Here is an 18,399-nt window from a genome sequence, read left to right on the forward strand (position 1 = left end):
AGCAAATCTGAAGATTCAAAAATGGAGTGGAGGGAAAAAGCATCTTGAAAATTTTATCAGGATGAAAAGCACTTGGGTGGGTAAAAAATTACTACTCAAAGGAGTCAATGATGAAATAAGATGTACAACAAAAGCATGGCCCAAATGCCTACTAAGCTCTATAAGACATCTTATTATTTACCCAACTGCTTTCTTTCTTTTAGAATTCACATGAGATGTCAGTCAGATAAAGGTTTTTAAAGAAGTATAGAAGAAATTATAAAACAAATGTAGGGTGTTTTGTTTTTTTTAAGATTTTATTTATTTATTTGACAGACAGAGATCACAAGTAGGCAGAGAGGCAGGCAGAGAGAGAGAGGAGGAAGCAGGCTCCCTGCTGAGCAGAGAGCCTGATGAGGAACTCGATCCCAGGACCTTGAGATCATGACCTGAGCCGAAGGCAGAGGCTTTAACTCACCGAGCCACCCAGGCGCCCCACAAATGTAGGGTGTTATAAGGGAAAAAAAGGACCATATCAGTTGTAGAGACTTTCTGCCCATTAAGATGACCATGACTAGATCACTGGTTATTAAAAACTGATACTCTGGTGTCAGATTATATGCATATTCTTTTTTCTAAGATTTATTTATTTACCTTAGAGAGAGAGAGAGAGAGAGGGAGCACGAGTCGGGGGAAGGGCAGAGGGAGCGAACCCTCAGGCAGACTCCCCACTAAACATGCACCTAAGGCAGCCTCAATCCCATGACCCATGAGACCCTGAGCTGAAACGAAGAGTTACACGCATAACTAGTTGAGCTACCAGGGTGTCTCTTATGTGCATATCCTTACAGTCATATACAACATTTAAGATTCAATTTTTTCCCCTAACCTTTAATATCTATTTGTGCCTTTACTTACCTCTCGTGTTAATTTTGGTATGAACCTCGAGCTGGGGATCACTTGAAACCATGCAAGGCCACCAAGGATAGGTTCCCACCTTAGACCAAACAAGATCGCCAACCTGGAACTTAACACCAGCCGATGCTTCTGTTGTTGGAACAGAAGATAATATTGGCTGAACCTATAGGAAAAGGTCATAAAACTTCATCAGCAGAGAAAATTTTAAAAAAAGAAAGAAACTATGAACAAAGTACATTAAACATGCTCACCATGTAAAATTTATCTTCAATTATACTTTCCCTAATACTTAACCATAACTAGCAAAAAGGAAGAGAAAGAAAATAATAAGCCCCACTCCAAATACTGAAAATAGGACTGATATTTCTGATGTCTTATTACTGATAAGGCATCTTGAGAATTCACATAATCCATTAAAAAATAGTCATAAATATATTTTTGTAATTTTGTATGGTGACAGATAGTAACTACACTTATTTCAGCGGTCATTTTGCAATGCATATACATATCAAATCAATATGTTGTACACCCGAAACTAATATAATGATATATGTCGATTATATTTCAATAAGAAAAAGTGGTCATAGTTTTAAAAAGAACAATAATTCACTGAAAGTATCTACCTCTTAAACCAGCTCCAAGATTTATTTCAGTATAGTTTCTGAAATCCAGAAGTATGGAACTGTAATAATACGTATGGAATGTGTTATAACATAATCCCCCTGCTTTACCTCCTTACCCCACCCCTGGTTAGACAGTATTCAATACGGCAACTCACCAGGGGGTCCTCTTTTAGTACTGGCTCTTCTCTCGGTTTTTTCGGACACAGTGTCAACCCGCTCATTTGGTCTCTAGGTGAAAAGGTATAGATAAAAAGAAGAAAATGGCAGCCAACCAAAGAACAGTGACATACACAAAAAGAATCAAAACTAAATAGGAAAGAGAATAAAGGACATTTATTAATTGAATAACATAGGTAATAAGAACACAACTGCTGCAGTACATGATGCTATGTCTTAAATTCATGTTCCATTCCACACCATAGCTATATGTCTCATTTCTTATTACTTTTTAAAACTTACGTGTTGATTGTTGTTGCTGTTGTTTTTTAACCTAACAGGGTGCAGAAAAATGAGCACTCTCAGACTGCTAGTAAGATGTAACTTGGAATTTTTCAGGAGAGCAACATGGCATGTATGAAAAACCTTAAATTTACAACTCTGATCCAGCAAATCCACTTCTAAATGTATATGTATACTGAAAAGCATTGAGAGGTATAAATACACAAAAAGATACGCACACTAGTCCTATTTATAAGAGCAAATACTAGAAAACAATCTAGATGTCCAGTAATTTAAATTAGCCTAATAAGTTATAGTATAACAAGATAGTGAAATAACATACATTTTAAAATGACATGGGAGGGGTGCCTCGCTGGCTTAGCTGGTAGAGCCTGCAGCTCTTGATCTCAGGTTTGTGAGTTCAAGGGCCATATTGGGTGCAGAGATAACTTAAAAATAAAATCTTTTGAAAAAAATAAATAAAATGACATAGGAAAATAACAATATAATGTTATTTGAAAAGAAAAAACTGCAAAGCAGTTTGTATAATATGATTCCAATCTTGGAAAAATAATTTTTTTAAATTTATTTTTTAAATTTTATTTATTTATTTGACAGAGAGAGGAGAAAGAGGCTCCCCACTTAGCAGGGAGCCCAATGTGGGGCTCAGTCCCAGGACCTTGGGATCATGACCTGAGCTGAAGGCAGACGCTTAACCCACTGAGCCATCCAAGCACCCCAAAATAATTTTTTTTTTAATGTGCACAGAAAGAAAAATTAGAATACTACCAGGTAATGGAAAAGTGATTGTTTTGGTGTGCCTTTCTGTATTTGTCAAATTGTCTATGATAAACATTACTTTTCCAATCATAAAACCCACACATATATTACTTAAAAATTAATTTCTACAACCCTTTGGGAAGGGTACTTAGAAGTATCTATCAAAATTGAAAATATATCATTCTTCAACTGGGCAATTATATTTTAAGAACCTACAGAAAACAAAAGAACATCTAAGCAGAAGATAGTTAAGTATAGCATTATTTCATGCCAATAATCTACATGTCTATCAACATCTTCCAACTTTTTATTTTAAAATAGCCCATACATGCCTTAAGAGGTATTTGGTACATTTTATACCAGAATGATAAAAGTAGTTATCTTTGGGGAATGAGGTTAGGGAAATGGTGAAGGAAGATCTATATTTTTGTGTTAGATGTATTTCCTGTAAAAAGCGGATCACTTTTGTAATTTAAAAGATTTTTTTAAGACTTCTCACTTGTCAAAGAACAGAACTTAATTTAGATGGCATAAAGAGAGATATACCCATCAAATTAAGTCTTAATTCCAATTTTAAAATATGGGTAATTCTAGAAGCTACTTAAAATTTTCAATTAATTGAAGACACTGTTACAAAAACAGCAAAAACAAAGTTTTATTAAATAAAAAATTGTAGAAAGGTTTGTAACTATTAGGAAATGAGAAGCCAGACTAACATCCTAAACACCAATTATCAATCACTTACTCAGCAGTGCCTATGACTTTCCAGGCACTGTTCTAGTAGGTGGGTATGCAATGATGAAACAAATAGATTTGATCACTCACCTCAGAAAGCTTACAGTTGGGTAGGACAGACAGACAGTAAACAATTAAAAACATACACTTATACAATGTAAATATATGAAGAGAAATAATGTGGGAATGTGTATCTTTATTACTTCTTCCTTTTTTTTTTTTTTTGGAGATTTTATTTATTTATTTAAAGAGAGAGACACAGAAGAAAGGGAACACAAGCAGGGGGAGTGGGAGAGGGAGAAGCAGGCTTCCCACCAAGCAGGGAGTCCGATGTGGGGCTCAATCTCAGGACCCTGGGATCCGACCCAAGCCAAAAGCAGACGCTTAACCACTCACCACCCAAGCGCCCCAGAGTGTGTATCTTTAAATATGAAGGTCAGGAAAGGCCTCTTTGAGAAAGTCCATTATAATCTGAGAGTCAGAGGAAGAGTAGTTAGTCTACTAAAAAGTGGGCAGAACATTCCAGAAAGAAGGCATGGTATGTGTGAAGTTTCTGGGGCTTAAAAAGTAGAAACTGCAGGAAGGCTTTTACAACTGACTTAATTACCCAAAGAGAGAGGTTATAGGATGAGAGAGGGGAGGCAGGCTATATTACAAGTATAGTCAAGTGTTTTATATTAAGGGCAATAAAAAGCCACCAAAGAGGATTAGGTAGAGAAGTAACATACACCAATTCATGTTTTTTAAAAATCATGTTAGCTATTACATGGAGAGTATTTTGGAAAAAAAAAATAGTGACAAGTTGCTGGTGGGCTCAAAATTCACTGTCAGATGTGTCTGTGGTGGTATTATGACTATGTAATCTAATAGGACACACTCGTTGAGCAAGGAAAGAAAAATCTATGTTCAAATGAAAACTGTTTTCCAAAATGCTGGTATAAGAATAAAGCAGTTTGGAAATACTGTCCCCATTTGCACAGGCCCTTTGGGTAGCTTCACTTTAACAGAAGTAGTTTAAGCCTTCACCTCCACTTCTCATTCTCAAGCTACCACAAGAAGACAAGGCCACTTGAGGAAGTACATACGCCGCTAAGAAAGCAAGTCATCCTCCTCTGCACATTCAATCTTCATGATGTCTGGGTGTAAGGGATCTCCGTAACTCCTTTTGAGGTCTGATAGATAAGGAGTGACTCATCTTTGCCAAACAACAGAAACCTACTATTATTTTAAGAACTGGTCTGAAGTCCATCAACATTTTTCCCTTTCTGGATTAAAGACGGGATTTCCTTCAAAACTTTTATATTCAAATGTCTTATTTGGGGGGGGGTATAAATTGTTTCCTTTTCCTCCTGGTTTGCATTTGCTACATGCAGTAATGTAATACTGCATTCCATGTGCACCCTTCCCTGGAGAAAAACTTAGTGGTTTTCTACCTTCCAGAAGATAGTAATAAATCTTGAAATAGACCTATGATTTTATTAATAATGTTGTTTTTTAGAATATAATATTCCTCAAGATTAAAAAAATGATGTAAATTGGGCATGTGGGTGGCTCAGTGGGTTAGGCCTCTGCCTTTGGCTCAGGTCATGATCTCAGGGTCCTGGGATCGAGCCCTGTATCGGGCTCTCTGCTCGGCAGAGAGCCTGATTCTCCCTCTCTCTCTGCCTGTCTCTCTGCCTACTTGTGATCTCTCTCTGTCAAATAAATAAATAAAATCTAAAAAAAAAAAAAAAAAGTAAAAAAAAAATGTCTTATCTTTCTTTAATGTATTATTATTATTTTAATGGTTTGTTCCAGAATGCTAGCTTTTGCTTCAGGCTAGCTTAAAACACTGTTAAAATTGTTTACAGATTCATCTTAAAAGGAAAACAATGGCAAGGGAGATAAATAAGCCTAAGATTTATTCTAAGCTTTCAAGACTATATAAATAAAAGAAAGAAAAACAAGTCAAATAAGGATGATGCAGTGATAGAAAGGAAATATACCTTGTAAAATGTGCTAATGCATGCACAAAACAGAAATATCTAGGAGGCATTTAGTCTATAGCCATAACACCCTGAATGTGCCTGATTTCATCTGATCTCAGAAGCTAAGCAGGGTTGAGGCTGGGGTGGGAAAAATATCCAGTGGACACTGACTTGAGCTCAAAAGAAAGCAGAAAAGTAAGGAGATAAACCAACAGATAACATAGTATCATAAACACCAATTAAGGGGTGAATTTTTTAAGACAACATGGTCAATGGAAGTCAAATACTGAGGAGTCAAGAAAAATGAGTCAGAAAATGCCAACAGATAAAATACTTCTGGGTATAATATCCATTTTCCTTTAGTTGCTGGAAGGATAGATAAGCTTAAAAGAGATTAAAATCAAGTAAGGACAAAAGATACCTTTTCTGGTACTAATAGTGTTGCTTTAGCAAGAGAATGTCAGAGAAAAAGAAATAAATCAAATATTTAAAACTGAGTTAGCTCTCCTCAGTTTTAAATATTTGATTTTATGGGTATATACCTCTTGTTTTACATTTTTAGCTGATTCCATACAGAAAGACCTATATTCCAGGAAAGAATAACAAGAAGTTTCTTAAACAGGAAAAAATACTTTAAGAGAGCAACTAAAATAAAATAACATTATCCAAAATATTCCTTTTAAAAAATTTGCCCTAGTGCTTTTATTAAAACGCAAGAGATCTGGGGCGCCTGGGTGCCTCAGTGGATTATGCCTCTGCCTTTGGCTCAGGTCATGATCCCAGGGTCCTGGAATCGAGCCCCGCATCACACTCCCTGCTCAGCAAGGAGCCTGCTTCCTCACCTCTCTCTGCCTATCTCTCTGCCTGCTTGTGATCTCTCTCTCTGTCAAATAAATAAAATTTTTTTTTAAATAAAATCTTTTTAAAAAAAAGAGAGATTTATTAGGATGAATAACATGCATCAAGCCTGGCAGAATTCCAAATCCCTAAGAATTTTCAAAACATTAAGCAAAATTGTACATTTAAAAAAATCTTAAATCAACATTTAAGGTGGAAAAAAAATTCAAAGGCAATAAATTATTCATGCATTTTTCTTTTACTTTCTGAATAACTTTAAGTGCATAACCCTTTTAATTAACATATAATGTATTATTTGTTTCAGGGGTACAGGTCTATGAATCATTAGTCTTACACAATTCACAGCACTCTCCATAGCTTAAGTGCATAATCTCAAACACTAAAACGTTTATCTGTACAAAAAGAACATTTTGCATGTGAAAAGTTTCTAAGAATTTTAAGACCTAATACTCTGAAACAAACATAAGGTCTAAGTTAGTGCTGATGGAACAGAAGCCACTATTTGGCTTTTTTATAAGTGAAAATGGCAAGCTAAGAGTTAATGAGACTAGTCTTAGTGGATAAGCCCACTGAGGTGCTGGTGGAAGACCAATGTCTGAATAGGGCCTACACTCACATGCCAGAGGCATGACACCTGCCAAGGAGGAAGACATGCAGAAACACTTCCACATGTTTCTAATTTGATAGGAGGAAAAACAGCTAAACGAGCATTACAAAATATACAATTTCAGTAGTGATCTCAGATCTTTTGCTGCCGAGATGTCTGGATACATTTTATTGTTGAGAGATATACTTAGGTTGTTCCAAATAATAGTCACTCTCTAGAAGGCCAAACAGCTCAGAATTGGAAATACTTGTAAGATCAAACACCAAGAAAAAGGAAAGAAAGAAGTAGTGAGAAATCACGAACTATTACCTTAAACGAGATTGTTTGTTCAAAAAAGAACCTATGAGTGGGCTTTGAAGGAACAAAATTATATATAAACGCAAATCCAGCTTAAGGACAAACATTTCAAACTTTTTCTCCAAGCACTCAGTTCTCATTATGCTTCTTTAAGCATCTGGGGAGGGGAGCTGTCCAGTGGCATCAGCAGACTCTCACTTGAGCTCCTCTTTCATTTCTAAGCCTTTTGTAATGCTTAACACCAAGTAAGGGCTTGGACCCTTAGTAACAACCAGGAGGCACAAGGGTATCAAAAATTGAACACTTACAAGAAACTGTCCTAAGGGAAACAAAATAAATGTTTTTCAAGTTGAAGAAACCTAATTAAAACAATACTAAAAAACATAAGGTTACAAAACCAATTAGTTTGTGAACATCAGTGGTCCTCTGTACAGTGCTGAAGCATGGTACTACCAACAAGCAAGAGCCTTGGGGGCCCTAGCTTTAAAGTTCCAGTATCAGAATGGAGTACAACTGTTATGGCATTCATTGCTTAAATTTGTAACTATTCCCCATGTGTGACAGATTTTAATTAATCAAAATTCAATTAACAAGAACTCTTTTTTTCTCTTTGGAAAAAAAGGAGGGAAGGGAGAGAGTAACAAAGAGAAAAAGGGAAAGAAGGATGGGAGAGGGAGAAAGGGGGTAAGGTGAAAAAGTGACGGGGGAGGGAGAGAAACAAAGGGGAGACAGACAAACAAAACAATACAAAAAACCCTGGATTTTTCCCCAAAACTCAACTTTGTTCATACATTGGTACATATATATGTATTATCTTGTTCCTCTTACTAGAATATAAGCAAACTGAAAGTAGACATCTTCAATTTCATTTATTGCTATTCTTAGGAAAGAGTCTAGCACAGAGTAGGTACTTAATCAATAATTGATAAATGAATAAATAAATGAATAAATAAAACTATAGAAAAATGAGAAAAACATTTTGAAATATGTTTCAAATATTACACTGAGACTTGGGAGAGTCTAGAATCAGTGTAGCCTTTTACTCCAGAAAAGGATTACATTTGAGCTGTATGAAGTACCTGAACCCAGCTACCAAGGAAAAGGTGAGTTGGTATGAAGTAAACACTTCTTTAAACAGAAGATAACAAATTAACTTATTCGGGCATACCAGATATAAAAGCAGACTAATGTTGCCAAAATAGATACTTATTTTTTCCCCATCAATGTCTGGGAAATGTCTTCAATTCACACCATGTATTAGAATACTAACTAAAAACTTCACTCAAGCTAGACCTGCTTTGTTACATACCTATTAATAAGGAAATTCATACTAAACCACAGATATACTAAAAAGAATTTGGCAGCATACATCAGACCTATGAAGGATGACTCATAAAAATTCCACCTGAAGTTTTAATATATAGGAATACTAACTGGTTTTAATAAAAGGAGTCCCTCTATTACTTCAGTTTATTTATTTATTTTTTTAAAGATTTTAATTTATTTGACAGACAGCAATCACAAGTAGGCAGAGAGGCAGGCAAAGAGAGAGAGGAGGGAGCAGGCTCCTGCTGAGCAGAGAGCCTGATGCGGGGCTCAATCCCAGGATCCTGGGATCATGACCTGAGCTGAAGGCAGAGGCTTTAACCCACCCAGGTGCCCCACTTCAGTTTATTTTGTAGCAAACACATTAGTAATGAGTATTAAGTCATTAACACTGGGAAAAGTTGGCCTAAATAAAAGAAAAAACAATATAATTAACCATCTTCTCTTTGCCTTTCCTCTTCATCTTTAGAAACCAGGAGTTCATTATAAACAAATAAAAATAAGTGAAGCTATTAGACAAAGAAACATAAGCAGCCTTAGTATCCCATGTTTTAAAAATATTTCTTCACTCTAATGATGTACATTCATTTAGTCAAAAAATTTTACTCAGCACCCATTAGAATATCTCAAGCTCCTTGCTTGGGATTAGGAGAAAGAAGTTATCAGAAATATTTAAATTTGAAGGGATAAAAATGGGAAAATATCTCTTGGACTTCCAGTAAATCTGAATTATTACAAAATTTTTCAAAAATATGTTTCAACTTACATTTTGTTCCTCTGGTTCTAATTTGGGGATTTTGTGTGACTTGCGCTCTTCAGATCTGGATGAGTCATGCTTGTTGCTTTTTTTCCTCTTTTCTTTTCTGCTTTCATGCTTTGATTTTGTGTGCTCACTTGCCTGTACTTCATTTAAAAGGTCTCCACAAAGGGAAGACTCAAACAATTCCCTGCCATTCTGGATAGTTTTGGTTATTTTTAGTTTAATTTCAGGTGAGCCAGTCTTCTTTGGAATCACAGTTTGTGGTACCGAAGGAGGAGGTGGTGGCTGTGGAGGAGAAGGTTTTTCCAGAATTTCATGTGGTCTTGTGTTTGGAATTTCTGAATGGTAATAGTCAGTGGGGCTAAAGTTTCTAACTGCACCAAAGCCATTGGCCGACCCATTGGGATACTGATTATATGACTGGTATTTGGTTTGAGTTTCATACATGCTGATTGATGGGGGGTAGCCATTTGTGAGTGGAGGAAGATCTTCTGTTGTAGGTGGGTACTGAAAGCCTTGCTGCAAGGTAGCTTCATATGGTGTCTGGCCACCATCTTCAACAATGTCACTGTTGTTATCAAAGGCATCCTCCTGACGGATGTTGGCGGAGTCAATGAGTTGAGGTGGTTGCTGAATTGTGTTTCCCATGATCCCTTGCATGAAAGAGAAAGAGAAATCCATTGTTCTGCTCCAGCATCCTTAACTTTCCCTTTCTCTCATCGGGCCTAAAGTTTTAAAAGAGGAGATTAAAAAGTGTTAATATTCTCACAGGCTAGAGGCTTTTCAATTGAAAAAGAATTCACTAAAATATCCTGTACCTAGTTTTCATATCCAGATATACACAAACACTAAATATTTTTAAAACAGGTAGCCAATATAATTCTGATACAAGTCAAATGCTTTTTACCTTAAATACTTATCTATTTGAAACCCTCAATTACTTCCAAAATTTTAGTAACAAAATATTATCCTCTTAGCAAACGTTCAAAATAGTTTTGCATTCCTTCTGTTTCCAAAGTTAGAAATGACAAGTCTCAGGGTAAAACTGGTATTTGCAAAGTAAGCAGTGTTCTGACACATATAAATTAGGTTCCATACAAGCTTCCTTTAAATCACTCATGTTTTGTCCAGTGGTTCTCTCTGTTGTTACAAAAAATAACAAAATCTTATTGCAAATATTTTAAATACAAACGTAAAAAGGCCTATTCCTCCCTCTTGATCATTCCCATTCTTCTGTCATGGATAACCACTATAAATACTTTGATGAGTATTCTTACAAATCTTTATATAGTTACACATAAAATTTTAAAAATAAGGTTGATTCTGTGATTTTCTTATTCAACAATGTATCTTAGATATATTTCTACATCAGCATGTATAATTTTCATATATACTTTATTAAATAATAACACAGTAAACAACTGTGCTATCTATACCACGATGTACTTAACCATTTGTGTACTGACAATCATTTAGCTGCTCACAATTGTTTGAAATTATGAACTGGTCTACAGGAAACTTTCTTGAAACTACATCTTCGGGCAGGTATGTATTCTTATTAGACAAATTTGAAATTTTAATAGATACAGCACAGCCTATAGAATGGTTCTGCAGTATCAGTATACCATCATACCAGTAGTGAGGGTGCCTGATTCGCTATACTCTTGACAGTATTAGTTGTTTTTAACCAGTGGCATAAATATGATCATCTGGGGTAGTGTTACAAAATGTACATGTCAATCAACATCTATCTACTGATGAATCTGATTAGATACATCTGGGGTAAGGCCTAGAGTATGAATATTTTAAGGTCACATTCCAGCTGATTCTGATGCAACCTCTTAGTTGGGTCACTGCATTACAATCTTTGCATTGTAGTTATTGCATTATACTCTTATAATTATTGCACCTCCTCTAGAAGATGCCTAAAGATGTTAATGTTATGTAACAATGTTGTAATACAGATAAGCATCTATTAGGAAATGTTTTAAAACCACTCTGTGTTTTCATAAAGTGACAAGTCCACATCTTGAGACAGGATTAATGGACAGTTCAGGTATTATTTTGATTATCTCATGAACATTTCTTCTAGAAAGCCCTGAAGGCCGAGAGGATTCTCTACCGTACTGAGTCTGATGAACTGACTTTAGCTGCATGGAACACTGTGAAGAAGGACAGTGAGGTTACAGTCCAGTTTGATTCTATGACCAATTAATAATGTCTACTATCTTGATTGTTGTAGGATTTACCAGAGTGATAAAGCACGTAACCCAAAACAGCAAAGAAAAGCTGACAATACACTTTTCAAGGTGGATCCAATTAAACAGCTGCTGTTTACACTGCTAAAATGGAAAGAATTTTAGCTCTAAAATTGCAAACAAATGAATACAAGAGCATACAGGAAATCAAACTGCCCTTATCGCTCTACAGTGGAATGGGGTGCAGGGGGGTATTAGACAGCACTCTCATTTTTTAGCATCTACTCTGGGCCAAGAACTTTGTACATTTTCTAATTTAATCCTCATAACAAATCTGTAGGATAGGTATGATGACTCTTGGTTCACAGGGAAAAGAAACTGAGCTTCAGATAGGTTAGGTGCCTTGCTTTAAACTATAAAGCAAAAAAGACAGAATTACTATTTGTATCTAAGTGTGTCTGATACTACACCCCATGATTTTTACCATGCTACCACTTCTACTTCACTCAGCCATAACTTCTGAGAGGATCTGATTCTTCTGTTCATGTTCTTTATTCCCAATCACTGCCAAAATGAAAACTAACTATTCTATAGTAACTGCCACGAACTCTTTTTTTTTTTTTCTCCTGCCACTAACTCTTAAATGGAGCTTAGTATGTACCAGGAACCAATCTCAGTGCTTTACATACAGTACATTCAAACCTCCCAACAATCTTCAGGTAGATGTTAACCTTAGTTCCCATTACAGACTGGGAAATAGAGGCACACTGAGGTTAAATGACTTGTTCAAGTGCACAAGGCTAGTCTTTAATTGACAGGGCTGGGATTACATCTAGGCAGTTTGGTTTCAGAATCAGTAATGCTAACCAGTGGTAACATACTGGTAACACTGATAAATGTTAGGAATCATTTCTTTATGCATAGCTGAAGAATTGAAACATTACCCTAATCTGACCCTTGGCAAAAATGTATAGTTCACAGACAAAGAATGGTATGTTCTAAAATTCTATAAACACATGGGGCAACTGTACAGGTGGAATTCAGAAGTTCTTTGAACTTCCAACTTGAAGGCAAATTAAATACTGACATTTGACAAGATGCAACCTGTGTTTTTGGTTCTCATAACTGTCATATACAAGATCAGCTTCCAGATTAGTCTCCCAAATTATAATCTACAGAGGTTTTCAGGCATATGTATTCAGAGAACTAAGGTTTCTAATGTTTCTGATTTAGTTCCAAACACAAACTTTTAAGAAGTTTGGTATTTTCCCCCTTTTCTTCTCTAGCCATAGAACCAAATATTTCATTTTAGTTTGAACTAAGAAAGGAAATAACATTACCATCTTAAAATTATATAGGAGTTTACCATTACACAGTATTTTCACATGCATTCTTATTTGATCCTCAAAACAATCCTGTAAGGCTGACAGGACAGGTGTTAGCTTCATTTTTTAGATGACTACATTTGATATTTGAGATGCTAAGTTTTCCAAGACCACAAAGCTCATTAGTGATTAAACCCGAAAAAGAATCTCTTGCCCTCTTTACCACAATATCTAACTGCCAGAGAATATCCAGCTACCCAAAGACAACCATACTGTAGGAGTCAGATGTTCAAAACTGAATGAACTGTGCTTTCCCTAATTCATTTTTCCTTTCAGACTACCCCAGATTTGTCATTGCTTCCACTATTTCTCTAGCTTCCCAGGCTAGAAGCCTTAGTCGTGTGGGTGGCTGATTCTCCCCTCTCAGTGAAGCCACAAAATGAGGCGCTGAACAAATCTTGTAGTTTCTTCCACTGAAATCTCATCCATGTCAGGCCAAGCCCTCAGCACCTTAATCCTGAACTATGACAACTGATTTTCTAATATTTCTCATCTTTAATTCCTCCCTGCACAACAGCTAGAAGATGTGTCCTTAAACCAAACTTTGATTAAGTCTACTCCCTTTCTAAGAAACTCTAAAGCCCCATACTATACCAAGTCCCTTCCATACCTCTCAAGGTCTTCCATAATCTGACTTTCCTACCAACTCAAACTGTATAGGCATGAATAAACTTTTCTGAGCATTCTCAGGCCCAAATAACTACAAAATGTGGCCTTCCTCACATATTACACTTTGTTTAATCCTACGAAGCAAAATATTATTCCCATTTTATAGATGTGAAGAAAGAGCACTCAAAAAGACCAAGTGATTTGCCCTTTTAACATATCCAACAGAAGCTGAAAAAAATGGTGAAACTCAGGGTGCCTGGGTGGCTCAGTGGGTTAAGCCGCTGCCTTCGGCTCAGGTCATGATCTCAGGGTCCTGGGATCGAGTCCCGCATCGGGCTCTCTGCTCAGCAGGGAGCCTGCTTCCCTCTCTCTCTCTCTGCCTGCCTCTCTGTCTACTTGTGATCTCTCTCTGTCAAATCAATAAATAAAATCTTTAAAAAAAATAAATAAAAATAAAAATAAATGGTGAAACTCAGATCTTCTAATTCAATACTGTACTCTCTAGGGCAGCTGCCACCTCATCTACAAATATATTCATACTTTGCACTTCTTTTCAATTATGTTCCATAGCCGTCATCCAAATGTATGTCTGACAGTTTCCCTTGTATCTCACAAGTATCGTAAAATACCCAATAACCAACTTAGTTTTTATTCTACTTCCATGTGTCTTCCTATGAGAAAAAAAGAAACCCCTGTATCAGTTGCCCAAGCCAGATACCTGGGACTGAGATACATCCCATACCCTCACTTCTACTCTTCCCCAATGTATCAGTAAACTCCTGTAGTTTTATCTTCAAAGTATACATCTCATAACTGCCTATTTCATTCCATATATTTTCTTCTTCACACTAGTCCAATCTCCTCACTTAGTCTATTCCATAGCTACTTTTTCAGTCTTCATGCTTCTTCTCCTGCCTATGATCTATTTTCCCATATAACAGCCAGTCTCCTTTCAAATACGAACCCAATCATTTGACTACCTCTCAAAATACAGCAAGAAAAAGGAACTACTGCTATACTCAACAACATGGATGACTCTCACAATGTCATTTTGAGTGAAAGAAGCCAGACACAGTGATTCCATTTATATAGTATACAATGTGATTTTATTTATATAAGGTTCAAAACAGGATAAAGTTAAGACTAACTCTATGGAGGGCACCTGGGTGGCTCAGTCAGCTAAGCATCTGACTTCGGCTCAGGTCATGATCTCGGGGTCCTGGGATCAAGCCATGCATCAGGCTCTCTGTTAAGTGGGGAGTTTGCCTGAGGATTTGCTCTCTTCTTCTGCCCCTCGCCCAATTCGTGCAAGTTCTCTCTTTCTCTCTGTCTCTCTCATAAATAAATAAACAAACAAACTAACAAACTAACTAACTAACTCTATGGAGATATCCGTCAAAATAGTACTTGCTTACTGGGAGGTAGAGAGAGTGGGCTATAAACACTGGATAAGACTAAAAGGGAGGTTTCTAAGCTGCTTGTTATATTTAACATATTGATCTAGATAGTAGCTACTTAGTCTTAAGCAAAAACAAAAGAACAAACCTTCAGGGCCTTCCCAATGCACTCAAATAAAATCAAGACTATTTATCACGGCCAGCAAGCCCCTGCATGGTCAGACCGCAGTTCACATTTCCAAAGTCATTTACCAATACTCGGTGCTTTAAGGACTGCACTCCAGCCACATGGGCTTCTGTTCAGTTTCTCAAATATGCCAACTTCACCTTTGCAATCAGGATCTTCACATATGCTACTCCAGCTACCTGAACACACATAATCCCTCTGAGAGGCCTTCTGAGATTCCCCGCTCATTCTACTGACTAAGCCTATTTTTCTCCTTTATAGCATTTACCATGATCTGTGTTATAAGAACCTGTGTTTACCTTCTTATTGTCTGTCTCCCTTACTCAACTGCATGCTCTAAAAAGGCAGACATGGGAAGAGACCATGTATGTCTTGTTCATTGTTGCTCAATTAATAAATAACAGAAACAGTCCCTATCTTCTGAGGGCTTATAATTAGTATATTCCCATTTACCTGCCAGATTTCTGGAGATATCACCCTACAGTATAACTTTACTCACCCACTAATTCCTTGCTTGGTAAAAATATGTTATACTCATTATAAAAAATAAAAAATAAATACACATTTAAAATACTGATACCCATAGTTACATGGTCAACTGATCTACCACAAAGGTGTCAAGGTTATTCAAAGTGAGAGGAGAGTACTTTCAACAAATGGAGCTAGAACAACTGACTGGATATTAGTATGGGAAAACTGAGCCTTAACCCTTACTTAACATTATACCTGAAAAGAACTAAAATTAGCTCGTAAACCTAATACTAAAGTCAGAATGATAAAACTTCTAGAATAAAAACATGGGACAAAATATACCACTGGGTTAGGCAAAGATTTTCTTAAACAAATACTATGAATGAAAAAGACTGACAAAGTAGACTTCAAAATATAAAACTTTTGCTTTTCAAAGGACACGGTTAAAAAAAGAAAAAGGTAATTTAAAAATGGTAGCCATGAGGGACGCCTCGATGGCTCAGTCGGTTGAGTGTCTGCCTTCAGCTCAGGTCATGATCCCAGGGTCTTGGGATGGAGTCCCACATCTGGCTCCCTGCTCAGCGGGGAGCCTGCTTCTCCCTCTGCCTGCTCTGCCTGCTACTCCCCCTGCTTGTGCTCTCTGACAAATAAATAAATAAAATCTTTTAAATAAATAAATAAATGAAAATGGTAGCCATGAGAACAGGGGAAGATGGGGGAGTAAGAGGTTCATGAGTTCCCCTTCTCCCACAGACATACCAGGATGACAACTACATGTCATGCAACTCACTCTGAAAACAAGCTGACTACCAGAACAAATCATTCACAGCTAAAGACATAAAGAGAAGACCCGATGTGAAGGGTAAGAGGGGCAGACAACTGGTCAGAAACAAACAAACAAAAAAACCCTGGTGCAGTGACCTTCAAGTGGCAGGGATATCACAGGCACAGAGATGCTCCTTGAGGAGGCGACCAAGTCCCTGCACAAGGAAGACAAACCCCCATAATGTCTGGCTAGAAAATCCTGAGCTTAACTCTGGGAGATCCAGAGGGCCACAGAAAGTCAAGACTTTGCTCTTAAAGGGACAGAACTATGTCACTTGGTCTGAGACCCAGCAGAAGCAGCAGTTTGAAAAGTGCCTAGGTTATAGTGAAGGAGATTTATTGACATTTAGGACAAATGCCAGAGGGGCAGGGATCTGTAACAGCTTTCTCTGGGAATGGAACTGCTGGTGAATCATTTTTCTTGTCCTCGTTCAGCCTAGCCAGCTAGACACTTGCAGGAGCCAGGCTTGAAACTCTCCATCTACCCTGCTGACTCCACTTGCCGGCTCTGCAGTTTCCCTTGTGAACCTGCCCCATCCAATCCACCCATCCTAGCAGGGGCCCCTCCAAAGCAGCTCTTACCCCACTACACCCAGCAGACAACCTTCATCAGGAGTAATACTTCCCAAAATGACTACCACCCACCACACCCTACAGACCAGCACCCCTTCAAAGTGACTTCTGCCCCAGGGAAGGGGGTGAGCCAGCTTTGCCCACCTGCACGCCCAATGCAGTTGTGGTCAGGTCTCTCAGCCAGCTTTGCAGGCCTAGCTCAACCTCTCACATGCCCTGAGCAGGTATAGTCAAACTTCTCAGTCAGCTGTGCTGGGACCGAATACACTGCAACCAGAAGGCCTGGGGGTCAGCCCTGCCCACCAGTGCACCTGCAATAGTTGTGGCTGGTTACTGCTGAGAGCTGGGCTAAGGGACAGCCCCACCCACCAGCAGCACACCCACAGCAATCAGGGCCCAGTCACAATAGGAGGACAAATGCAGCCCACACAGGGGAAAACTCTGGAGCACCAGGTTCTGGTGACAAGGGGGACTGCACTACAGAATGTCTTCCAGGTAAGGCAATTACTTTTAAGACCAGGAGACATAGCTGACCTACCTAATACACAGAAACAAATAGAGAGAGCCAGACAAAACAAAATGACAGGAATATATTCTAAATGGAAGAATAAAACAAAATCTCCAAAAAAGAACTAAACAAAATACAGATAAGCAGTCTATCTGATAAAGAGTTCAAAGTAATGGTCATAAAGATGCGAACCAGACTTGAGAGAAAAGTGGATGAATTCTAGGAGAACTTCAACAGAGATAGAAAATATAAAAAAAGAGCCAAGAGGATATGAAGACTAACTGAAATGAAAAATTCTAGAGGGAATCAACAACAGATTAGAAGCAGAAGAATGGATCAGAGATCTGGAAGACAGGGTACTGGACAGCACCCAGACTGAACAGCAAAAAGAAAAAAGTAGGGACGCCTGGGTGGCTCAGTTGGTTAAGCAGCTGCCTTTGGCTCAGGTCATGATCCCAGCGTCCTGGGACCGAGTCCCACATCAGGCTCCTTGCTTGTCAGGGAGCCTGCTTCTCCCTCTGCCTCTGCCTGCCATTCTGTCTGCCTGTGCTCGCTCTCTCTCCCTCTCTCTCTCTGACAGATAAATAAATAAAATCTTTAAAAAAAAAAAAAAAGAAAAAAGTATTTTTTTAAAAAGGATAGGCGGGGCACCTGGCTAGCTCAGTCGGAAGAGTGTGTGACTCTTGATCTTGGGGTTGTAAGATCAAGCCCCATGTTGGGTGCAGAGATTACTTAAATAAAGTTTTTTTTAAAAAAACAGGATGGTTATGGGACCAATAGAACAACATCAAGCATACTAACATTTGCATTAGAGGGATCCCTTAAGAAGAACAGAGAGAAAAAGGGGCAGAAAATTTATCTGAGAAATAATAGCTGAAAACTTGCCTAACCTGTAGAATGAAACAGACATCCAGGTCCAGGAAGCAGGGAGAGCCCCAAAGAAGGGGGACCCAAAGAG

At 37.7% G+C, this 18,399-nt stretch overlaps 1 protein-coding gene across 1 annotated transcript in view; it reads right to left on the bottom strand.

The window, feature by feature from the left end:
* NSD3 (nuclear receptor binding SET domain protein 3) overlaps window positions 1-18,399 on the bottom strand; it is a 118,115-nt gene that overhangs the window by 59,634 nt on the left and 40,082 nt on the right. Inside the window, 4 exon segments of the mRNA XM_032838075.1 lie at window positions 898-1,060; window positions 1,676-1,714; window positions 1,716-1,748; window positions 9,295-10,013. Coding sequence (XP_032693966.1) covers window positions 898-1,060; window positions 1,676-1,714; window positions 1,716-1,748; window positions 9,295-9,969 — 910 coding nt within the window. The 5' untranslated portion in view covers window positions 9,970-10,013.

Source organism: Lontra canadensis, unplaced genomic scaffold (genome assembly GCF_010015895.1).
Source record: "Lontra canadensis isolate GAN:19392208 unplaced genomic scaffold, GSC_riverotter_1.0 scaffold101, whole genome shotgun sequence".
In the NCBI taxonomy this organism is placed as follows: Eukaryota; Metazoa; Chordata; class Mammalia; order Carnivora; family Mustelidae; genus Lontra; species Lontra canadensis.